General features: G+C 46.5%; 2 protein-coding genes across 4 annotated transcripts; both read left to right on the top strand.

Annotated features, from left to right (window-relative positions):
- The first annotated feature begins 3,341 nt into the window (after positions 1 to 3,341).
- On the top strand, positions 3,342 to 14,960 carry LOC119173445 (uncharacterized). Of its 3 annotated transcripts, none has more exons than XM_037424639.2 (3): positions 3,342 to 3,459; positions 4,184 to 4,279; positions 4,686 to 5,529. In XM_037424639.2, the coding sequence occupies exons 1-3, from the start codon at positions 3,454 to 3,456 to the stop codon at positions 5,238 to 5,240; spliced, it is 657 nt and encodes a 218-aa protein (XP_037280536.2). In that variant the 5' UTR covers positions 3,342 to 3,453; the 3' UTR covers positions 5,241 to 5,529. The 3 variants fall into 3 exon arrangements, with proteins under 3 accessions (XP_037280536.2, XP_075751640.1, XP_037280161.2); XM_075895525.1 differs by lacking the exons at positions 4,184 to 4,279; positions 4,686 to 5,529 and adding exons at positions 13,648 to 13,743; positions 14,146 to 14,960 and having other exon boundaries at positions 3,382 to 3,459; XM_037424264.2 differs by lacking the exons at positions 3,342 to 3,459; positions 4,184 to 4,279; positions 4,686 to 5,529 and adding exons at positions 12,830 to 12,927; positions 13,648 to 13,743; positions 14,146 to 14,960.
- A 4,090-nt stretch (positions 14,961 to 19,050) lies between these two features.
- On the top strand, positions 19,051 to 25,561 carry LOC119173858 (cuticle protein 6). The gene is made up of 3 exons (XM_075895524.1): positions 19,051 to 19,141; positions 22,444 to 22,551; positions 23,126 to 25,561. The coding sequence occupies exons 1-3, from the start codon at positions 19,136 to 19,138 to the stop codon at positions 23,615 to 23,617; spliced, it is 606 nt and encodes a 201-aa protein (XP_075751639.1). The 5' UTR covers positions 19,051 to 19,135; the 3' UTR covers positions 23,618 to 25,561.

Raw genomic sequence — 25,561 nt, 5'->3', positions numbered from 1 at the left:
GATTCAGTAGAATTATCAGTCGTCATGCAGACACTGCGGAATCAGGGCGTAGATGAAGTATATATTAACATTCTGGAAGAAATCTACAGGGGATCTACTGCTACCATAGTGCTTCATAAAGAAAGCAACAGAATACCAATCAAGAAGGGTGTAAGGCAGGGGGACACAATCTCCCCAATTCTATTTACCGCGTGCTTACAGGAGGTTTTCAGAAGCCTAGAACGGGAACAGTTAGGGATAAGAGTTAATGGAGAATACCTTAGTAACCTGCGCTTCGCCGATGACATTGCATTGCTGAGTAACTCAGGGGACGAATTGCAACTCATGATTACGGAGTTAGACAAGGAGAGCAGAAAGGTGGGTCTGAAAATTGATCTGCAGAAAACGAAAGTAATGTACAACAACCTCGGAAAGGAGCAGCGCTTCGAGATAGGTAATAGTGCACTTGAAGTTGTAAAAGACTATGTCTACTTAGGGCAGGTAATAACCGCAGAGCCTAACCACGAGATTGAAGTAACTAGAAGAATAAGAATGCGGTGGAGCACATTCGGCAAGCACTCTCAAATTATGACAGGTAGATTGCCACTATACCTCAAGAGGAAGGTATATAACAGCTGTATCTTGCCGGTACTTAGCTGAGCAGAAACCTGGAGACTTACAAAGAGGGTTCAGCTTAAATTGAGGACGACGCAGCGAGCAATGGAAAGAAAAATGGTAGGTGTAACCTTAAGAGACAAGAAGAGAGCAGAGTGGATTAGGGGACAAACGGGGGTTAAGGATATCATAGTTGAAATAATGAAGAGGAAATGTACATGGGCCGGGCATGTAGCGCGTAGACAGGATAACCGCTGGTCATTAAGGGTAACTAACTGGATTCCCAGAGAAGGAAAGCGGATTAGGGGGAGACAGAAGGTTAGGTGGGCAGATGAGATTAAGAAGTTTGCGGGTATAAATTGGCAGCAGCAAGCACAGGACCAGGTTAACTAGCGGAACATGGGAGAGGCCTTTGTCCTGCAGTGGACGTAGTCAGGCTGATGATGATGATGAAGATGATGATGATGTTTTGAGATCACGTGTCGCCATTCGCGGTGCTATGCGGGCCACCAATCGGGAACCGTCACTGAAACGCAAATGGATGCTCCAACTTAGAGGGCGCTGCGAGGCAGTGGCGACTAGAAATACTTTATACGCTACCTTTAGGTAGCTACTTAAAGGTAGCATATACAGTAACTCTAGCGGTGACATAGCTTCCAGCCACAAAGAAGGAGCCCGAAGGAACACATCTGACAGACGTATGACATAGGAGTGGGAAGCACGTCTGTCACATCTCCGGGAGAAAGTGCTCGAAAGCACGTGTGACGCGAGCAGTGAGACCTAAGGTTCCTTGATGCGCGCGTTCCCTCCGTAGCAAGGGAGCGCCACCTCTGTTAAGGTTCCTAAAGGTTCCTTGATGCACGCGCCCCCTCTGCTAGGAACATTAGCGTGACCCTTCATATAGCGCCGCATCACGACCACTCCTTCATTGAAAGCGGAGTGACGTCTCCCTTTGAGAAGCACGCGTTTGCACTGGCATTGAAATAAATATTGCTTCAGGCAATCTTGCTTACATTTAGTAATGTATACAATGACCGGATCATTACAACCCCCTTGCAATGTTTGCTCAGTAGACTGAAAGAAAACTAGAAACGTCAACGAGATATGACTCATAACTTTAAACCATAAAAAAGTAAATTTGAGAAAGGAAGGAGGAAGAGGAGGAAGGGAAGAAATGAAAGGCAGGGAGACGCACGTCCGGTTTGAGAAGCGTGTGCTGGGCGAATACATGTGCAGTGTGACTTAGACGAGCATAAAGCCCAGATAGCCAATAAAGCCCCGTTTTTAAGCAAGAGCATTCACAATTCATCACTTATTTGAGTTTTTTCTTTACTTTAATCAAATGATAAACCAAAGCGAATTGGACGACTTTAGGTCTGAAGCAGCTCTTGACATAACGTCACCTTCATTCAATGTAGCTAATACTACAGTTTATGTATGAATGATATCTTAATTGATGAGCAAAGGCCCCCAACGCAAGTTTATGTATAGCACAGCGTGCCCCGCCTCGCACATAAGCACAAAAATATAGCAGGCACTTTTCCAGCGCGAGAGTGCCAGATAATAATACACTAAGCTTAATCTACAACTATCTACTCTGAGTCAGCCGTGAAAAAAAAAAAAAAAACGGAGACGTTAGTTTCAGAAAGTGGGTGAAAAAACCCTAACTAGCATTTTGCTCATGTTAAGCATGTGCTTCTTAGTCAAAACTGTGCCAACGCAATGAACCAAAGAGGCCGAATATCATGTGGTCTTTCTCCCAGCTTATTCTTGCGCACTTTGAATAAAATTAGGCCTTAGTTTATCATGTCTCATAATGTATGCCCGTGTGTGAACAATAGAGCTTCATAACTACTAGTACGTGTAAATAAGCAACATGTTAGTGGCAATTGTTCTGGTTTGATGTCCCAAAACCACCACATGATTATGAAAGACGCCGTAGTGGACGGCCAGAAAATTTTGACAACCTGGTGTTTTTAAACTTGCACCCTAATTTAAACGAAAGGGCCTCAAGCCTTTTCACCCTCAGGAGAAATGCGGCCGCAGCGGCAAGAATTTGATACCGCGACCTTCTGTTCAGCGAGCTTTAGCCCCTAGGCCAAAATGGCGAAATGGCGGGCAAATAGCAACTTGTTAAGTTTTCAAGGTATAATATAAGTAAGCCAAAGAGAAGCATTATAAACATCTCAAGGGAGGCGATGTCAAATGGGACCTTTTGCTTCACGCGCTTCGAAGGTAAAATATTGATGGGTAATTGGAGAATGGGAGGGTGGTCTCCCCACTCGCGGAACACAAAGGAAGCCCAGCACGGCAGCGAAATTCCGCCGCTGCTGCCTCTGTTATCAGCCGTACGGCTTGCTAGGCCCAGAGACACGCACAGTCAGACACGCCGGGGTCCTTTTCTCTGTCATTTGCTGCTCTTGGCCCCGCGAACTGGATCGCACGCTGCGCGTGCAAGCTCGTAACAGCGCGTCGGAATCACTTCTTTCCTCCGCAACGTCTGAGACTGGGCGCGCTTACATAGAAAGTGAACCGGTGTGTCAGCGTTGCGTTCAGAGACTGGGTTGCGTAGAGCTTGGGGGGGGGGGGGAGGGGAGGTCGCAGAAGTGTTGTAGTTATTGCATGCAAGCCGCTCGCACTGCAGATCGTGTCACGTGGTACGGTCCGGCTCCCATCGCAGCCCTTGACAGCTCGCCCGGATCTCTGCTTGTGGGCAGTGCGCGTTCACCAACCGGGACCACCAGTATATAAGAGTGGCCGCAGGCCGGACAGAGACATCAGAAGTCGCTCAGCCATCTCAGTAGTTGAGTCGAAGAGATCCTGTGGAGTACGGGCACACACGCCACCGACCCACCAGCTATGAAGGTGAGAATATTGTGCAGGGGCGGGCTGCCGGTACACCGGCGGCTTCTGAAATGGTTCACTGACAAAGCCGGACTTAAGCGGAGTCCTTGGATATTGTGACCTCTGGCCCGAAAAGACCCACTGCTGAACGATAATAGTGTTATCTGCAAGCATGTTGCACATTGAAAGTTAATCTGTGCAATACACTCTTAGCCTATATTTAGCATATAGCAACCTTAATTGATGATGAAGGTATAAGCATGGCGACGACGCCTCATGAGAAAATGACGGAGCCCCCAGCTCTGTTTGTATCCCATGAAAACCTATATCGCTAAATTTAGAAACATGTCTGAAAAGTTGTTCGCGCTTATTGCCTCTCGATGTTGGTATGTGAATGCTACAATATAATAAAAGATTTTAACGAATATTTGATAACTTCATGTGGCCCTTTGTACCGGTAGTCGTACTAACAACTATATAACTACATTGTGCCTTTAATTTGCCAGAAATATTTGAACTTCCCAGAGGTGTAGGCATCTAGGTTCTATGTAGCTCATTAAGGGTGCTAGAGACGTGTTGATTCAGAATATAGATTATTCGAAGAGCCAAATTTAGAAAGCATTAACGAAAAAGTCTTTCCACGCAGTATCTTAAACAAGAGGTGTTAAAAAATGCTTTACTTATTGAAAGAACCTACCAGTATACAACAGTGAACGAAACCTAACCGTCTTGCCGTTTTCTTCAGGTTCTCATCGTTCTCGCCGTTGCCTGTGCCGCCGCTCACGCCGGTTTCATCGGTGGTGGCCACGGAGGAACTTCTACCCAGCACCGTTCTCAAGATGTGAGCATCGTACCGCACTTACGCCTCGTTTATGCTTCGGTTGTTCACATTTCAGCTTGACTATCAAGAAACAGGGCACCACGCAGGGTATATAATATATAAGTTTCGTATTCGGGCTCCGAAGCCGGACTTTATGAACATCTTTAAGCGGAGCAATTGGAAATCGTTTACACCGGTGAAATCTGAGGTCTAAGTCTCTAGACCTGCTTATTTTAGTCTGTGTGAATGTACTTATAATACTATTATCAGTTTCTCTAATAATACAGTTAAGGGGTTAAAAAAAGAACACAAATAAGGTTACCGGGACTGCACAACGGGAGAATATAGCAGAGGGACAGTTGAGAACTTCTCATGCCTCTTAACATTCCCCTTTTTTCTGCTTTCTATTCACCCACCCTCGCAACAGATCTCCGGCGCCTACAGCTTCGGCTACAACGAGAACCACGCCACAGGCGGCACTTCTCGCTGGGAGTCCGGTGACGGCGTGGGCAACAAGAAGGGCTCGTACAGCCTGCGTGGTGCTGACGGCCGCTGGCGTACCGTCAAGTACGTCGCTGATGGCGCTGGATTCCGCGCAGCCGTGTCCACCAACGAGCCAGGCACCGCTCCATCCTCTCCTGCCTCTGCTGGCATCAATGCGCCTATTCTTCACGTTCCTGCCGGACACTATGATGGTGGCTACGGAGGCTACGGTGGTGCCTATGGAGCTGGAGTGTATCTTGGAGGCACTGGTTATGGAGCTGGAGGTTACTACGGAGCTGGAGGTTACTACGGAGCTGGAGCCGGCATCGGAGCCGGAGCGACCAAAGCGGCCCACGTCTTCGGTGCTGCTATTCCCGGAACTGGCTTCGGTGGCTTCGGTGGGTTTGGCGGTTTCGGAGGTTACGGCGGCTACGGAGGAGGCTATGGAGGTTACGGACACCATGGCTATGGTGGTCATGGCATCGTTAAGCATTATTAAGTTATGTAACAAAGATGAATGCTAGTTCATTGTTGCCTAAACACTCCTTTAGTGAATGTTTATTGTTTCTCTTATTCTTGGCACCAGTGCTTCGTCGTGATTGTCACTCACTCTTCGATAGTCTATGTTATATTCTATGGCCACCTTTCGTGCAAAGACTCACGAGTTCCTAAGCGTACTGCCTTGGTGGTTCAGTGCTGCTCAACTTCGTTCATTGTTTTCCTTCATGTGTTTGTATAATAGTGTGTGTCGTGCTTGTTTTCAATAAAAAATGTCTTGTCCATGTCGACTTGAAGTGTTGAACTCTATAAAAACTCTAGCGATCTATTTACTCAGCCTGGGAGCTTCCCCTGCCATGATTACGAAAATAGCAAGACGCACATCGCGTGTAGTGGAGGCTACACGAAGCAGATCTCCACATTTAGGGAAATTTAAAATGCTGAGTTATTACAGATTGCTTTAAAAAACATATCATTGTGGTATTAGAATAGCGATACTACCGAAGTAGTACTTGTGCTCTCAACATACAACAGCTCAACGCAGTGCTTACGTCCGAAAAATCTTCTTGAGGCACAGATGCTTGAACCTTAAATAGCTTCACCTGGTTAACGAAGAAGCCTTGATAATGACATAACGAAGAATCCTGATAGTGATAGCGACAGGCTTTGAAATATGCAGAGCCCATAGACAATCCCTCTTCAAGGCAGCGAGTAAGTCTTGACGATTGCGGCGGGCGCCGCAGTGGTAATCTTGCCCTTTCTTTCCCCCACCGGTGTAAATGACATTACAGCTTTTTCTTATCCTTTTGCGCCAATATCTGATATATGATGGATATATGGGGCTTAACGTCCCAAAACCACCACATGATTATGAGAGACGCCGTGGTGGAGGGCTCCGGAAATTTCGACCATCTGGGGTTAAATTACGTGCGCTAAAGTCTTAGCACACGGGCCTACAGCATTTTCGCCTGCAGCAAAAATGCAGCCGACGCAGCCGGGATTCAATCCCGCGACCTGCGGGTCAGCAGCCGAGTACTTTAGCCACTAGACCAACGCGGCGGGGCGACGCCGAATTCTAGGGCATGAAGAGACAACATGATATTTTACACAAGGAAAAAATAAATGCTTTCAAGAAAGTGGCAGTTCCGGATTGTCATATTGGTGCATAAGAAATAACGACACAACGTATTTTCTTTGAAAGAGGTTCATTGGAGTGAAGTTTTCCTCTCCAGAGAACTGAAAATGGCCAAAAATTAAGCTCTGAGAAACATTCGACTGAGCGTCGTGTGTGTGTTGGCGTCGACGGGGAAAAGCCTATTGCTCCAGTTTTGCAGGATGCTTTTAGGCCGATAGCACAGCGCAAGAGCTGAAAGGGCGAATAGCTCTCCCTACAAATCGCATAGCTTGCAAGGCTATGAAAACAGAGATGAAAACAGACACTCTGCTTTCAACGTCGATGAAGACAGGCGCTGTCAGACGCCGAGAGTTAACACATAAAAAAGAAAAAAATGCAATCCCGTGGTATTGTACCTTCTCCTAGAAGAAATCGACCCGATGCTAAAATAAAATGGTAGTCCATGCAATAGAGTTCATCATCCGGCATGGTGGACCTTGAGGTGAACCACGTGAACAATGTCGGGTAGCTTGCGTCGTCGTGATGTGCCTGTGTCATCGTTGGGGACAACCTCTTAGAGAAGTTGACCAGAGAGAGAGAAACGAGAAGAATGGAAGGCAGGGAGGTTAACCAGATGCTAATATATGGTAGGCTACCCTACACTGGGAAACATACCGGATACTAGCATCTGGTCAAAGCGTCGTTGAACTCTGTATAATCTGAAGCGCCGTTGCAGGAGCTTCTCGATCAGTCCGAGAGATAGAATCGGAGTCCTAAGCCGCACAAAATCTTCTGATTGATAGGCAGCGTTGCAAGTGGTAGCACTCGGCATGCAGTAAGTGGTGGTTTTATCGTACCAATGAGTGAGCTGCTGCGCCTCCTCCGCAAGTTGCAGGTACTCCTGAACGTCGGTGCTAAGGTCATCGCTTTCTACGTGTCGCGTCAAGCATCGCTGTGGGCTGTAGTTCGTAGACAAACTCAAATAAAGTCATCTTCGTTGTTTATTGGATAGCGGTGTTGCACGCGAAAGTTACATAAGGAAGTACTGCGTCCCACGTCTTATGTGCAACGTCGACGTACATAGACAGCATATTCGCGATGGTTATATTGTTCAGACGTTCGGCGAGTTTGTTCGTCTAGGGGTGGTACGCCATGGTCTTCCGGTGATTCGTGATGCTGTAGCGAAAGACTCCTTGTATAGGCTCTGCAGTGAACGCCTATCCGCGTTCTGTGATCAGGACTTCAGGGGCGTCATGTCTGGGGCCAATTGGTGGACAAAAATTTGTGACTTCTGCAGTCCCTCTGGGCAGCACAGCGGTCTCTGCGTTGAGCGTGAAGTAGTCTATGGCTACGACAGTCCACCTGTTCGGCTCTTGACATGGGGAATGAACAAAGAAGGTTCATGCCAAGCTGTTGGAAGAGCCTCGATGGCACGGCGATTGGTTGCAGCAGGCTGGTGGGTCTGGTCGGAGGCATTTTCCGTTGCTGGCAGTCACGGCATCTTCTCACATAGTGGGTGACGTCGTATGCCAGACGGGCCCAGCAGTAATTTGACTTCATCTATCGGAGTGTGTGGGCCGGCCGTGCCGATGAGAAGTGATGCTGGTTCGTCGTGGCACATTTGCAAGATTTATTCTCTGAGGCCAGCGGGTGTAAGGAAAAGGTATTATGTGCGCACTGAAGGATCAAAGTTCTTCACGAGCAGCAGTCAGAATTTTTCAGGCAGAATGTAGTGAATTGGCGCTTAAATGCCCTTGGCACGGTGCCTTCGCGTATTTCTAAGTGGGCGATCATGGCGCGCAAGTGAGAGTTGGCATGCTGCTGAGCGGCTAGGTCGGTTTCTGCGACGGTGCTGAAAAACGCAGTGTCGTCGTCGGGGTTCATTGGCGGTGGATTAACTGGAGCACGTAATGGGCTGTCGGCGTCCCAGTGTTTTCTGCTGGACTTGTAGACGATCGTGACGTCGTATTCCTGCAGATGCGTGTTTCATTGTCCCAACCGTCCAGACGAATCTTTCATGTTTGCTACACGACACAGCGCATGGAGGTCCGTTACCACCTTCAACAGCCTGCCATAGACGTATGTGCGATACTTTGAAATAGGATTTCTACGAGAGTCCACGTACAGCAGCTGCTTGGACTTGACATTTGTGTCCCGTCGCGTCGCCACAAGCGTCAAGTGGTTTTCAGACATCAAGACGCATTGTAGCGTCCACATTCTCAGTTATCTCTACATCAAAGGCTTCGCCAGTGGTCAACTGCCGAAAACCACGCGGAGGATTGATTTGTCTGCATTCACAACCACCATAGAAGACGCATGTGCAAAAGACTTGACCTCTGGCATTGAGAAAGCGATCAAAGAAGCAGCGCAGAGCGCAATTTGCACGCCGACGTGCTGCCCTTCAAGGCCCTCGGAAATGGACGTAGAGTAAGAGCAACTTCGCGCGATTCGTTGGCGTGCAGAGTGAAGATATCGGCGCAAAAAGTCCATTGAAGATGTACGCGTAGCAAGGCGCATGCAAAAGAATATTCAGCGCCGTATGGATAAAGTGGAGTTCTAACGGTGGGCGAAGTTTTGCAATTCTCTAGGCCCTCGCAAACCACTGTCTCAAATATAGCGAAAGGTGCGAGGCCTACGCACATTTCCCGAACGTTTCCCGTTTAAGGCCTGGACACTTTTATGGCGTAGAAAGGACATCAAGATAGCGGAAGATTTTTGTAGGAAGATTGCAGACCCATCACATTGCACAGGGGTTCTTACTGGTGCTACCACACCACACTCCCTTGATCTGTGCATGGGCCTGCCTTTTTCGATGGAAGAGCTGGACGCAGCTCTTGCTTTTCGTAATCGATCGTCGTCGCCCGGGTCAGATGGTATATCATACCGCCTATTGTGCGATCTAGGTGATCGCGCACGTAGTGCCTTACTGGACGAGATTAATGAGTCTTGGCCAGCTGGAGCTCTTCCCAGAGAATGGAAAACAAGTTGTTTGGATCCAATTTTCAAACCTTGAAAATCACCTTTAGAGCTGACTTCATACCGACAAATAGCACTGGCAAGTTGCGTGGGCAAACTGATTGGGCAACACAACACCTTCGTTTGGGTGCTGTGTATGCGTTTGCAGCAATACCTACACTCAATCTTTCCGCATAAGCGTGGTAATGATTGTTAGGAAGTGCGTTCACAATCCCTTCCAGGACTCCAAGAAGCTCTCGTGGTTCTCAAACCATGTCTGAGCTGAATCTACCTTGTAGAAAAAAACGTGTCTCAGTGTCTCCTCGTCGTCCCAGTGGTTAATGATCATGTCATTTAACCAGTTCGACTTGTTCTAGCCTGTCCTCGGAAGCTTCAGAGGGTGACCCATGAAACGATGGTGCCTCTTTGGGTTGTGGCAGAAATACAGGAGGATTGGTGGCGTTGGTCATGGTGGCAGCGTTGTTCATGTGCATAACTGTGTCTTCTTTGTTCAGCGTCTGCCGAAGCAGCCCACCACTCCGCAAAAAGATCTTGCTGTCGGCAGCGGACGCGAGTTTGACTTGCCTGACGAGTTTCAGCGGCTTTAGGGTTCTATACCTCGCACCTCCACCAGATGTCGCGCAACCAAGAACGACGCGAGGTCCTTTCTCCGAATGAGCTTTATTGCAGCGACCAAGTCCAAAAGATTGAAAATGGCCAAGAATTAGGCGGCAAAAAACATCCAACTGAGGGGCGTGTGCATGTGGGTGTCGACGGTGACAAGCCGATTGCTACGGTTTTCAAGCGTGCTTTTAGACTGATAACACAGCTCTAGGAGGTAAAGAACAAAGTTTTCACTCTATAAAATCAAATAGCTTGTGCGGTTACAAAAAGACAGACGAAAACAAGCACTTCGCTTTCAACATTTATAAAGACGGGCGCTGTGAGAAGCCGGGAAGTAAACACATGAGCCTCACTTCTCTTCGGCACAAACCAAAAGTCATTGCTCATGGCAATATTTCTCTTTTGAAAGGGCTTAATTCAGGCAGTGACTCTTCTATTTTATCAATGCGAGCCAAATGGGCCCGATCCAGCCGTTCACCACCTTCTCCTCTACCCTTTCCTGCTCTCGCCCATCGCCTAGCTTTCATGAGTGATTTGTGGTCATGGGGAAGCGAGCCCATCATGTAGGGCCTCACGAAAGGAATCATATGAATTTGAAGTTGAAGTAAATATTGTTCAATTGCTCATGGATCAGCGGGTGACGTCTTGCATTCCTCGTGTTCAGAATATTGGCTGCTACGCTGGCTCTGTAAAAGATACGGTATTTTGAGATCACGTGTCGCAGTTCGTGGCGTTAAACGAGCTAGTAATGAGGAAGCGTTACTGCAACGCAAATGGAAGCGCCAATTTAGAGAGCACTGCGAGGCAGCGGCGACATGTCTTCAAACGACGAAGAAGGAGCCTGAAGGAACACATCTGACGGACGTATGATATTGGAGTGGGAAACAAGTCTCTCACATCTCCGGGAGAAAGTGCTCGAAAGCACGTGTGACGCGAGCAGCGCGACCTAACGTTCCTCGACGCGCGCGCCCCCTCCGCTGCAAGGGGGCGCTGCCTCCACTAAGGTGCGGAGGGGGTGTGCGAATCGAGGAACCTTTAGGTTCCTCGATTCGCACGCCCCCTTAGCTAACAACTCTATCGTGACCTTTCATATCGCACCACATCAGGACCACTCCCTCACTTAAACTGGAGTGCCGTCTCCCGTTGAGAAGCGTGCGTTTGCACTGGCATTGAAATAAATAAAGTAGGCGCTGCTTCAGGCAATCTTGCTTACATTTGGTAATGTATACAATGACTGAATCATTACAACCCCTTTGCAATGTTTGCTCAGCAGACTGAAAGAAAACTAGAAACGTCAACGAGATATGACTCGTAACTTCTAACCACAAAAAAAAGGAAATCTGAGAAGCGTGTGCTAAGCGAATCAATGGGCAGTGTGACTTGGACGAGTATAAAGCCCAGATAGCCAACAAAGCACCGCTTTTAAACAATAACATTCACAATCCGTCACTTATTTGAGTTTCTACTTTACTGTAATAAAATGATAAACCGATGCGAATTGGAGGATTCTAGGTCTGAAGCAGTTCTTGACGAAGCGTCACTTTCATTCAATGTAACTGCTACTACGGTTTATGTATGAATGATATCTTAATTGATGAGCCAAAGCCCCCAACGCAAGTTTATGTATAGCACACCGTGCCCCGCCTCGCAAATTAGTACAAAAATATGGCAGGCACTTTTCTAGCGCGAAAGTGCCAGATAATAATACACTAAGCTTAATCGACAACTATCTACTCTAAGTCAGCCGTGAAAAAGAAAAAAACGGAGGCGTTAGTTCCAGAGAGTGGGTGAAAAAAATCTTAAATAGCTTTTGGCTCATGTTAAGCATGTGCTTCTTAGTCAAAGCTGTGCCAACGCATTGAACCGAAGAGGCCCAATATCATGTGGTCTTTCTCCCAGCTTATTCTAGCGCGCTTTGAATAAAATTAGGCCTTAGTTTATCATGTCTCAAAATGTATGCCCGTGTGTGAACAATAGAGCTTCATAACTACTAGTACGTGTAAATAAGCAACAGGTTAGTGGCAATTGTTCTGGTTTGATGTCCCGAAACCACCGCATGATTATGAAAGACGCCGTAGTGGACGGCCAGGAAATTTAGACACCTTGGTGTTCCTTAGCGTGCACCCTAATTTAAACACAAAGGCCACAAGCTTTTTGACCCTCAGGAGAAATGCGGCCGCTGCGGCAAGAATTTGATACCGTGACCTTCTGTTCAGCGAGCTTTAGCCCCTAGGCCAAAATGGTGGGCAAATAGCAACATGTTAAGTTTTCAAGGTATAATATAAGTAAGCCAAAGAGAAGCATTATAAACATCTCAAGGGAGGCGATGTCAAATGGGACCTTTTGCTTCTCGCGCTTCGAAGGCAAGGTATTGATGGGTAATTGGAGAATGGGAGGGTGGTCTCCCCGCTCGCGGAACACAAAGGAAGCCCAGCACGGCAGCGAAATTCCGCCGCTGCCGCCTCTGTCATCAGCCGTATGGCTTGGTAAGCCCAGAGACACGCACAGACAGATACGCCGGGGTCCTATTCTCTGTCATTTGCTGCTCTTGGCCCCGCGAACTGGATCGCAAGCAGCTCGTGCAAGCTCGTAACAGCGCGTCGGAATCACTTCTTTCCTCCGCAACTTCTGAGACTGGACGCGCTTACAAAGAAAGTGAACCGGTGTGTCAGCGTTGCGTTCAGAGACTGGCTTGCTTAGAGCTTGGGGGGAGGGGTGGGGAGGTCGCAGAAGTGTTGTTGTAGTTATTGCATGCAAGCCGCTCGCACTGCAGATCGTGTCACGTGGTACGGTCCGGCTCCCATCGCAGCCCTTGACAGCTCGCCCGGATCTCTGCTTGTGAGGCATTGCGCGTTCACCACCAGGGACCACCAGTATATAAGAGTGGCCGCTGGCCGGACAGAGACATCAGAACTCGCTCAGCCATCTCAGGAGTTGAGTCGAAGAGATCCTGTGGAGTACGGTAACACACGACACCGACCCACCAGCTATGAAGGTGAGAATATCGTGCAGGGGCGGGCTGCCGGGTACACCGGCGGCTTCTGAAATGGCTCACTGGCCAAGTCAGACTTAAGCTCAGTCCTTGGATATTGTGACCTCTGGCCCGAAAAGACCCACTGCTCAACGATAATAGTGTTATCTGCAGGCATGTTGCACATTGAATGTTCATCTGTGTAATAGGCTCTTAGCCTAGAGTTAGTATCTAGCCGCCTTAATTGTTTGTGAAGGTATAATCATGGTGATGGCGTTAACCTCATGAGGAAATCATGGATGCTCTGTGGTATTCGAATCCAAGGAGGACCAACACAGCTCAATTCAGAAATATTTCTGAAACATTATGGGTGCCTATTGCTTTTAGATGTCGGTAGTTGAATGCTACGTTATACTTAAAAAGTTTAACGAAGATTTGACAACTACATGCATCACTGAGTCCCGGTAGGCGTATACTAGCCGCTACACCATGTCTGTCCTTCACCAGAGATATTTCAACTTCCCGGGGGTGTAAAAATCTAGGTTCCATGTAGCTCATGAAGGTTGCTGGAGATTTGTCAATTCAAATTATAGACTGTAAGAAAAGCCTATTTAAGAAAGTAGTAAAAAAATCCTCTTTACGAAGTCTCTCACGTAACAGTTCGTAAGAAACGCTTAGCCTAATGTCAGACTCTGTCTGTATACCACAGTGCAACGAACCTAACAATCCTGCCATTTCCTTCAGGTCCTCGTTGTTCTCGCCGTTGCCTGCGCCGCGGCTCACGCCGGTTTCATCGGTGGTGGCCATGGAGGAACTTCTACCCAGCACCGTTCTCAGGATGTGAGCATCGTTCCGCACTCACGCGCCGTTCACGCTTCACGATATTTCAGCTTGAATATCGACAAATAGAGCTTCGCGCAGGGCTTGAACAACTTGAAGTTTCGTATTGCAGCTCCAAATTCTGACATTACGAATGTCTTTAAAACAGATCAATGGGAAAGTATGTACACCTGAGTAAACTAATATCTAAGCTTCTAGTCTTGTATATTTTAGTATGTGTTAATGCACTTATTATGCCATTACAAATTTCTCTAATAATACAGGTAAAAGGTTAGCAAAGAACACAAATAAGGTCAGTGGGATTACACAACGGGAGAACATACCAGAGAGACAGTTGAGAATCTCTCATGGCTCCTAACAGACCCCTTTTTTCTGCTTTCTATTCACCCACCCTCGCAACAGATCTCCGGCGCCTACAGCTTCGGCTACAACGAGAACCACGCCACAGGCGGCACTTCTCGCTGGGAGTCCGGTGACGGCGTGGGCAACAAGAAGGGCTCGTACAGCCTGCGTGGCGCTGACGGCCGCTGGCGTACCGTCAAGTACGTCGCTGATGGCGCTGGATTCCGTGCAGCCGTGTCCACCAACGAGCCAGGCACCGCTCCATCATCCCCCGCCTCTGCTGGCATCAATGCGCCTATTCTTCACGTTCCTTCTGGACATTATGATGGTGGCTATGGAGGCTACGGTGGTGCCTATGGAGCTGGAGCGTACGCAGGTGGAGCGTATCTTGGAGGCGCTGGTTATGGAGCTGGAGGTTACTACGGAGCCGGAGCCGGCATCGGAGCCGGAGCGACCAAGGCGGCCCACGTCTTCGGTGCTGCTATTCCCGGAACTGGCTTCGGTGGCTTCGGCGGTTTCGGCGGCTACGGAGGAGGCTATGGAGGCTACGGGCACCATGGTTATGGGGGCCATGGCATCATTAAGCATTATTAGGTTATGTAACAAAAACTAATGATTGTTGCTTGTGGCTTCAACTCTCATTTAGTGTTCATAGTTTTTCTTATTGTTGGTACTGGTGCTTTGTCGCCATTGTCACTCACTTCTCAATGGTCTCCCGTGATATGGCCCCCTTTTGTGCAAAGACTCAAGTTCCTAAGTGCATTGCTTTGTTGCTTCAGTGCTGCTCACCTTCGCTAGTTGTTTGCCTTTAAGTGTTCGCCAAATAGTGTGTGTCGTGCTTGTTTTCAATAAAAAAATGTCTTATCCTTGTCGAACTTAAAGCGTTGGACTATTTGTTTTTAACTCTAGCTCGCAATCCACTAAGCCTGGGCGCTTTGCTTGTCATGATTACGAAAATAGCAAGTCCTCCTCGCACGTAGTGGAGGCTACAAGAGGCAGATATCCACTTTTAGGGCAATGCAAAAAAGCTAGGTTAATACAGAATGCTTTTAACAAAACACATCATAGTGTTATTAAAATATCGATACTACCGAATTACTAATTGTAATCTCAACATACAACAGCACCACGCAATGCTTACTTCTGAAAGATTTTTTCGACGCACAGAATCATGAACCAAGAAAAGGCCGAATATGATTCGGTGTTAGTATACCAGCTTAATATAGCGAAGTTAGAATAAAATTTTGATAGAGGCAAAAATGCTGTAGGCCCGTGTGCTCATATTTGGGTGCACGTTAGTGGAGCCCAAGTGGTCGAAATTTCCGGAGTCCAAAATTTCCGAAATTCTAATTACGTGACAAGAACTGTCACGTAATAATTTGCAGACACAAGCAGCGAAGCACAAGACTGTTCTTATTGTGAGTCCAAACATAATAGTTGTAGCTATTGTTATTAACGGTTCCAACGTATAAGCGCTGATAGACACAGATGCTTCAGTGAGCCTGATTAACGTGAAGATGCTAGCCTGCCAGGGAAACCAACCAGGAAGACGATCTGGCCAAGGGAAAGCAATCAGGGTTTGCAGCCATGATAAAACTTGTAGAATGTTAATGAAACGGACAGAAGTAGTATGCTTCAGAGATCGGAAAATAGAGAGTAAAACGTCTCATAATGTCTGGTGTTGATTATCATTTCTTTCTCTCTCTCTCCCGACCGAATATGACACTTCGAAAAATCAACATACTGTGGAACGACGTAATAACAACTGACAACGTCGAAACTTGCTCCAGTATTGTAGAAAAGTAGCCTAGGATTGTGAAGTGCATCGAGGAATTGACGTCAAAGTACGCAGGGCTCGTGTCTTTGGGCACCTCAACCATAGCTATCACAGCAATTAAGGTCCTCTTCGAACTGCGTGAGAAAAGCGTAGTAATTAAGTAACCATATGCCTTGAGCCACGAAAAGAAAACTTGCTTAAGGAAGGAACTTCGAGGTTTGCTGGAAGGTAGCATCATCACACTATCCACGTCATCGTTTACTTCACAAATTGCGATCGTGCCTAAGGAAGGTGGATATTTTCGCTTATGACGTATTACAGACTCATCAAATGGCTGACGTACCTGTTCCCCTTTTCAATGCCGAGAATGGACGCGAAAATCAATAAAACGGGGGGGGGGGGGCGGATGGTTTTATCGAAATTATTTGTGTATCGGATACTGGCGGGTACTACACGAATAAGGTCTCGGCGTCCATTACACCGTTTGATGTGTACAGATACAACTGACTCATTTAGTTGGGAGAACTCCGGCGCATGTCTTCAAAGAATGATGTACAGCATACTAACAAATTTTAGTGGAAATTTCCACAATGTCCATGTGGGAGGCATTCTTGTATTAAATGGCAAGGGATGAGCATATACTTCACCTTTCAGTGGTGTTACAAGCCTTCAGTAACGCAACACTCAATACCAATGCTAAGAAAAGCGAGTTCTTTTGTCAGATCTTCATAGTTCTAGCAGACGCTTCGATGGCAAGACAAGGAGTACCAAGAAAGAAAGCGTACAGCAAATCAGGTCTTTTCCGAAACCTCATGACGTTCATTCACTTCCTGGTCTTTTTTAGGACTAATGACACTTCCGAGCATCTGTAAAAGACTGCGCCAAGAAGACTAAAGGTGGTCGATTCCTGTGGACGAACGAATGCGAACGTGCTTATTTAGCTTGTTAGCATCATTTTGTCGGATCCTGTATGGACGCTTTCGGATTTTACCTTAGTCTTTGAACTGTGCACCGATGCTTCACACCATAGAACGGAGGCTGTTCTTTACCAAAAAACGACAAGGAGCCTGTGACCAGACAAGTACAAGTGATTGCATATTTTCATACACGCTTACTGAAGCTGAAGTTAATGAATGCAACACCAAAATGAAGCATTAGCAGTGGCTATGGCCTGGAGATATTTCAGGACATATTTGGAAGGCCGATGTTTTAAACTGTTCACAGACAACCAGGCCTCCACTTATTTGCTTCATCTCGCCCAGTCAAAGGGGTGAAATACACGATTGGACAAACGAGATTCAACAGTACACTTTTTAAATAGCTCGTCGTTCAGCACAAAATCACCAAGATGCTATGCCTTGTCCAGAGTTCATATCCAAAGAAGCTGGAGGGGAGCGCGTAAACTTGATAATGCTGGGCGAAGGAACCGAACAATCGGCATGTAGAAACAGAAAAGTACACGTGTCTGAAACCAAATTTGCGCCCGTCCTGAGACTTTACAGTAACAGTCAAGAATCTGGGGGACGCGATAGAGTTTGGAAGACATACGGAATGCTAACTGCAAGTTTCACCTGGATGAACACGAAGCTGGATGCTGCTGATTACGTTCAAACGTACCACGAAAGCAAGGTTCTCAAGGCAAAGTTTAGACCATGGGGATATAAAGTAATGTTGCCGAAATAATGTGATGTACTTTTTGAGGTAGTGCACCTCGTATTTGCCAAAATCAAGAAGAAAAGTGAGGGCGTGCGCAAAACGCAAGCATTTTCGGTTGCCGTCGATGAGTGCATGTGCTATAATGCTGCTACGGCCGGCTCTGAAGACGTAAATTTAGTGATTGGGCTCCTCGAGTGGGAGGTGTTTAAGGACGTTAAAGTAATCGTTGTCTACAATGCAGCTGCTTTCTGACCTCTTAAGCTTCGACAATATGGAGAAAAAAAAGGAGTTAAATAACGTTTCCGAGCACCATATCACCTAGTAGCTAATCCCCTCGCTGAAAAAGTGATTCGAAACCTCAAGATGTTCCTTTTTTTATACCCAGACTTCCCGGGTGGATGGAAAGGCACTCTGGGGGCGACTGAATCACATGGCAATCGCTCCAACACTGCGGGGCTTAGATGCAGTCCAAACTTTGTGGCTTTCGGAAAATCAAGTTGCCTGCCCGCCGATATAAAGTTTCGTTTAATGGAAAAGATTATTTTCAAGGAACAAGCTATAGCGGAAGAGTTGAAAGAATGATATCGCCAAACAATTAAAAAGAACTTTGATAAATGCCATCGGTCAGAGATCACCGATGAACAGCTTGGAAGCATGGTTTTTGTGCGCAAAGAACTCGACTCGAAGTTTCTATTTACTGGACCCAACTTCGTCACGAAGATCGCAAAGCAACAAGGTATACTGAAGACGGCATATTACGAGGGATCTCGCGGCAAAGTCGAAGAAGCGTCTCTCTGAAAACTACTTCCATACCATATCCTGAGAGATAAAAACAGAAGCCTAGGTGTATATAGTCATCCAAAGAAACTGGCTCGAGAAGGTGGCAAAGTGAAGTCTAGTGGAAGTGGAGGTAGAAGAAGATCGGAGGAACGTAAATATATGGCTGACAGCAAACTGCTTTAGTTGGAACTTTATTGGTTGTTCTTTCTCCTCGCAGTCGACTGTACTGATTCCCCATGATTGAATTCGGCACGTAGTGTGGTTTTGCACGACATTTGAGATCAGCACAGACCTGGAAGACGTTTTAGTGACGGCTCGCAGATGTCATAATGACGTCACAACTTTTGCCAATATGTGGCCTCATTATGACATTACATAACGACCCAACATTATAACGATTATTTCGCATCACTTCTTGTGGAGGTTGCTGCGGACGATCACTTTATCTTTCGATTAGGAACCTAAGGCTTTAGCGCATGTTGTGGACCACCGAGGTTCGCGACAGCAAAGATAGCAGCCAGAGTTATTCGAACCCGAATGAGAGTGTCGAGAGTGAAATCACTGCGGGAGACACAGCGACGAGAGGCAGGATTCAGGGGCTTTCCGTCCCGGTGCTCGTGTGTGGGTCACGCAATTAGAAGAAGGGCTGCGCCGTGCTGCGTCGTCGACAAACGACAACGTCGATCGCGTCAACCACGGGTCAGGTCAGGTCGGTGGCACTTTCTCTCCCACGGCCGTATAAAAGGCGGCCGCCCCACACCTCCGAAATCGAAACACGCTGTGGAACACCTCGTCGACGGCAGCCGTAACTCTCGTTGTCACTCTGAGGATTACGCCATGCAGGTGAGCTCACCCGACGTGCGTTCTTAAGACAGCCGGGGCGGAGGTACTTGCAGGAGGCCCTCGTATCACGTGAAACGCTGCTATAAACTTGCTTTTGTGGTATTCAACATGCGAGGCCTAGACGAGGGTCATAAGCATTCTTTTATCTAATTACTATATTTAAATATGTACTTCCCGTGTTGAAATTAGCATTATATCAATTAAATAAATGTAAATTGGTGGGCTGATCAACAAATTAAAACTCAAATCTTATTACAAGATGACTGTGTTTCTAATACCTAAAGCTGATTTTGAAGCTATTAAACTGATGTAGATAGGTCACACGACACATTGGCTGTTAAAGCGGCAAACAAAAACCCTTGACAAGTTGAAATCTTTGTATGAGTAAACTGCACATGGTTATGAGTACGCGGTGGGCTTGCTTACCTATCGTAGCTCCTCCATTCGAATGGCAAAGCCTCGTACGTGTTTTCTTATATAATTTGTTTGAGTGAAATTTGACCGACTTAAAAAGCAAAGTTTTCATGGTATGGGAATAACCAAACTTCGCCCTTTTTCTTTCGTGAAGACCATACTTCATGTTATGTGCTGTCATTTAAGGTAGATTTGTACAAACGTGGGCTAAACAGTTGGTGCATTTCATTCATTCGCCACTTGAGCTAAGCGTAAATTGTTCAGGAAGAGCCAGCTGCAACATAAGCTTGCATCATCAGACACGTCTGTACAAAATGACAGAATAAATCATTGTGTCCATAGGTCTTCAGGCTCTTTGTGCAGTCAAAGTTCTCAATCCACTTCGCGCATATTGGGCACTCAGAGTATTTTGAATTCCGTGTCGCCACCATCGCACCGCCGCAGAGATGAATGAAAATACATTGACTCCTTAACAGCGTAACATCATGTAATACAGGAACTGAGCCGCTTTAGGGATAGCCTTTCTTTACTGCATGTCCAGAGCAGTGTAGCACACCACGCCGTGTATAAGGTCACGTGGAGAGCATTTTAGTCGGGAGAGTGCTATCTATATAAGAAGAAAAAAGATTTTTCTCGCTATCAACGGCACGGAATTGCAGTATACTTGTTTATTTATAGCAGAAAGAGTGCAGTTCTGTTCTCAAACTTGCGGCTGTACCTTAAGAAAATTTTTAATACAGCCGGCATTTCTTGAAAAATATTTAGGATATATTGCGGAACCGAAACTAAAGGAAAATCCTACAGCGTATACATGTCTGTAAGCTAGACTTTAAAAGCACATCAAAAGATTACTATATTGACATATTCGCAACTCTCAAGTACACCACTCATTTACGCCATGCAACTTTCAGACAACATTGTATAACATCGCAGCTATTTCGCGTAATTGAAAAGGTACTACTTTGTATAGTTTACAACTAAGATTATGTATATAGCGCGGTTGACATGTCTGCAATAGATGTTTTTGAGTGGAAAGTAGTATGCCTGTAATCTTCTATGGAATGGTAATCACTTGCAAAGTCGTTAAGTGGTTAGGGCCCTCTAGTGCTAACAGTCATTTAATGGTTACATTTAGCAACTGCGGTGGCTGCTTTATGATGCGCATGAGGGAAGGAAGGAAAATAGGAGGAAAAAAACGGCAGGGAGGTTAACCAGCCTATAGGCAGCCGGTTCGCTACCCTGCGCATGGGAGGGTGATGGGGGAGATGAAAGATAGAGAGAAGAGGGAAGAGAGGTAAACACAGCACATTCGGCAGCACACGCGCGCACAATCAGTCATAGTCCAGTCTTGTCTTTCGCGGTGTGTGACATTGCAGTTACAGCCGCTTGTTCAAGTCCGTATCGCGTAGGAAATTCAACAGAGCTTTTGTCGCCTTCTGTTGCAATGTCTTTTCTCGGGGCACTTGACAGAATAGTGTCCACAGACATTTGGCTGTTGTCGATGTGCGTAAAAACGGACGCCAGTGAGTGTCTCTAGATGTCATACATTGTACAGTCACACAGGATGTGGTGTAGCGTCTCTTCGCAACGACAGGCATCGCAGAGAGCGTTGTCCGCCATTCCCATGACAAAGGAATAAGATTTTGTAAATGCCACTCCTAGCCATAAGCGATGAAGAAGGGTGGCTTCTCTGCGGTCGAGCCCAGTGGGCATACGGAGAACCATCAAAGAGGACCGGTGGTGTTGACGATTCGTCTCGTTGCTTGGTGAGCACCATTGTGAAAACGCGATTTCACGCGCAAGTCGTCGAAGATTACTGGCAGCATCGGTCCGTGAAAATGGTATGGATTCTCGTGTTCCTTCAAGAGCTGCCCGCGTGGCAGTATCGGCATGTTCGTTCCCTATGACGCCGCAGTGACTTGGCAGCCACTGAAACGTCACATGATGCCCTTTCTCGCGTGAAGTGGGGAGAAGGCATCGAATTTCGATAACAAGTTGTTCGTACGGCCCGCGACGCAGTGCTAAGAGCACAGATTGCGCATGAAGGCTAGGTAAGGACTAAGGAAGACAAGTACAGATTCCTGAGTCAATTCATAAGTGCTTTGTTGTTTTTTTGTTTCTGTTTTTACTTTTCAATGACTTAAACGCTCATTTGTCAACAATTGTTGTTGAGGAGCCTCATGCAATATTCACTTAAAGCAATAAGCTGGCATGCTTGAAATATTGACATTTATTGCAGTTATTGCACTTTAGAAAAACGTTAAAAATGGGGAGAAAAGGGAACACGCAGACGCAGAGTGCCAAAGAACAGCGTTCTTACTGTTGTTTTTTGAAATGCCGGAAGCCCGTATAATGGGCCATGTCAGTGTTTATTGAAGAGCACTAGATGGTCTAAATTTTCGTAGCCCTCCACTATGGCATGGCATGCCTCATACTCATATCGGGGTTTTCGCTAGCATATCCAGAGATATTTTCTTATTACTGTGTTAGTATTCATTTGTTCTTGTGTGTCCTGATTTTGTTTAAGCACTGCAAGACCATAAAGCGTTGCATAAATTCATGCAATATCATCTGCTGTAAGACGCATCGCAGAGCTCTGAGGCTGTTAATAGACACGAAGCTTTACTAACCAATAAAGGTATAACCCTTTCGAGCGTGACTATTGGAACTGTTGTGTGGCGGCGATAAACAACCCAAGTTATAAATTAACATTTCTGAAGTTTGTTTATTCGCAGTTCAGAGAAAAGTAGTCACAAAGAACCATCTAGTGTTCAGTCGCGATACATTTGAACATACAACAATCTCAGCTCGTTAGTCAAAACCCATCATAAAGAAGTATACGACAAATTCATAATATTGTTTTGGCTACTTCCATTTCTTTCAAACAGGAATACATTGTTTTACCTGTGCTACTGGCTGTGGCTCGAGCAGGATACGTTGCGCCAGTGACTGGTTTCATCGAGACTGAGTCTTCTACAAGCCATCATTCCCAAGATGTAAGCTCATCGCTCTAACACCAATATCCACATCCTAACAGTTTGGTGCACACTTGTGAAGACAAGGCACGACGAAGGGGAACCCGCAGTGGTGCTAACTTTCAACAAATTGTGATATAATACTATTTTTGTAAACAACCAAGGTTTTCGCCTTCCACTCAACGTAACCACCGATCGGTTGAGCGGTGTTTACAATTTTTTTCACTCAATGTACTTCCGAACGCGTTCGGTTTCGCGTGCAAGTATATGTGGTCAGTACAGCCTTTGTACCTTTAAGATGACCTGTAATACATTAATATTAATAAATCTTTTGAAACGGCCATCAAAAACATTCGAGAGCTCAATTATATATTTAATTGCCTGCGAAAAAAAGCTACAGAATGTTAATGTAATTTACGAGTTGCTATAGATCAGGTTTGATGCTGAGATTCCAAACTTGTCGCAAAAATCGCCGATTGTGAAACAGCTGTTGGCACTTGCGAGTTCGGAGTCTATAGTACGTTCACTCTTATGATGAAGCGCTTGCTGCTAGTTGTAATATGATTCATACACGACAGTATGCCTTTCATATCAGGTGGCTGGCAACTACAACTTCGGCTACAAGGAGCACCACCCCAGTGGTGCCACCTTCCGTCAGGAGACCGGCAATCCTTGGGGTCACAAGGTCGGCTCGTACGGCATCGCAGACGCTGACGGACGCTACCGCCTAGTCAAGTATGTCGCAGACACCAACGGATTTCGCGTCCACATTTCCACCAACGAACCAGGAACGGCAGCTTCCAGTCCTGCCGGAGCTGGTATCAACGCTCCCGTGGCGCTGTCCGCGGCACCCGCTGTGGAACCACTGCTTCTCGAGCCCTCTACACCACTCGGAGTTGTTGCTAAAGCCGTGCCTGCGGTGACCGCAGCCCACGTCTACGGACCGCCTATAGTAGGGCCCATCCTCAAGCCAGCTGCACCACTGGGTGGCTTCAGGCCAGTCTACGCGAAGAAGTCGTATGCACCGGTTGTGGTACAACCTGGTCGCGAAGTTGAGTATGATGCCCGGGACGACAGGCACTGGTAAAAAAAACGTTACATTGCAATGAATCGGAGTAATGCTTACAGTTCAAGCATCACTCAGTGCGTCCTATGCCTTGCATATACTATGCATGCGTACTGGAGGTATAGAAAGACACTGAAGTCTGTCTTTTTTCTTTAAGATGTGAAGAAAGGAAGTGTGCCTTTTGTTCGGTGTTAGGGCAGAAAATCCGCAGCACAATGCTCGTCAAGGTTAAATTGTTGTTGAATTGTTTTGTTTTTACATTGTGCCACATGCGGCCCGTTTCTGGCATTCATTGAGCACTAGGTTGAACTGTTCATTTTACGCATTTTATTGCCCTAGCTAAAGCCAAGGTCCTATATCATTCTAAATAATGGTGAAGCAAATATCTCTATCCCGTATGGAAACACGGGGATGTTGGCAGCACGTAATGAATGCAAGAACAGCGCAACTGACAATGAGAGGTCAAGTTGAAAAACACAGCGTTGTGCGTTATCTTCATCAGTACTTGTCTGTCGCGCTGTTTTTAGATGAAGATATCTCAACGACCCCGAGTCGATTCAGAAAGTGGCTGTAACTTGAACTTCGCTAAAGAGAAGTTGAAGTGTCGGGTGTACTACAAATTCACTATGTATATAGTCGTCACTGCGTATCTATTGAACGTCAGTTCATTCCAACGTGGACTGATCAGGCCCCTTTCAATGCTTAGCCGTTGCGTTCATTCCAACGTGGACTGATCAGGCCCCTTTCAATGCTTAGCCACTGCAAAAGAACAGGCGCGGCTTGCAGATCAATCTGTGATGATCGTTTGTCAATACGCGATAAAACTTCGTGGTGCAACAGTGACAGTGGTCGAAATTTGAAACACGAAGCTACGCTGGGCCCCTTACGGGGGCGACGCACTTGATGAGGGAGAGAGAGAGGGGCAGGGAGCCTCGTGAATTCGGTTATTCATCGAAGATTTCTATTTTACTGCACTGCGGGACCAGCGAAGCAAATGGGCCAACCTGCAGTTGTACGCAGTGGTTGCTAACGATTTCCGTGTCAGAAAGATAGACAACTTTGGCAGTGAAGCACGCGTTATTGAAGCGTTGTAACAGGGCCGCGAATTGCCTCCTAGAAAGCGTAATAACGGACCGATTTAAATATTTATTTCGACAGAACACTGCCTACAACGCGCTTTAAGACTTCGTGTGTGACCTGGTGATAAGCCCTTTAAGAAGAAATCGTGTCAGTAGTTCCTAACGGGGTTGTCGCCTAGAAGCCTCTAGCACTTATCATTTTCTATGGACATTTAGGATTCACCACACATTCCAACAAAACTAACAACTTAGCAGTAGATGTTTCAGTGGTTCCGACAGAGTATAGGAGAGTCGAGCTCTGCTTTGACGCCAAACTAAGCGTTTGTCTGTTTCCTTCATTGTTTGAACAAGACCGAAGTTAAAGTAGAGATGACGGCTTGAAGTTCTTTTTAAATTGTTGAACATGGATTGTTGTGCGAGCCAACGTGTTGACATGCGGCCTTGTTTTCATGAAGGTAACAGCTATTGCTTCCTTAGCACTCTGTTTGCGTGTGCTTTTCTCCTCTTGCCCAACCACAAAAGTGAAAAACGAGGAGAGAGCAAGCAAAAACAAAAGATGATAAATATGGAGAGAGGGGGGGGGGGGCTTCTGAAGAAACCACTGGGAGCTATTACGATAGGTTGACGTATCTGATTCAGAGGAGCGAGGGGGTGGGGCGTGTACTGGATTAGTACTCAACTGGAAGTCATCGAACTCCCAACGACATGTCGAAAATTGAGCTCCACTGACTCTCCTTGTAGCATGATGTCTCATCGCACACAATGCTTAATAAGATTCGTGCACCCCTCGCACCACTCCGCCCTTTCCCTGGGTATATATATAGGTAGCATCGCGCGCAGAAACACACACACACACACACACACACACACACACACACACACACAC

Source organism: Rhipicephalus microplus, chromosome 5 (assembly GCF_043290135.1).
Source record: "Rhipicephalus microplus isolate Deutch F79 chromosome 5, USDA_Rmic, whole genome shotgun sequence".
In the NCBI taxonomy this organism is placed as follows: Eukaryota; Metazoa; Arthropoda; class Arachnida; order Ixodida; family Ixodidae; genus Rhipicephalus; species Rhipicephalus microplus.
The sequence above is the reverse complement of the archived record's forward strand: the minus strand, read 5'-3'. Positions and strand labels throughout refer to the sequence as shown.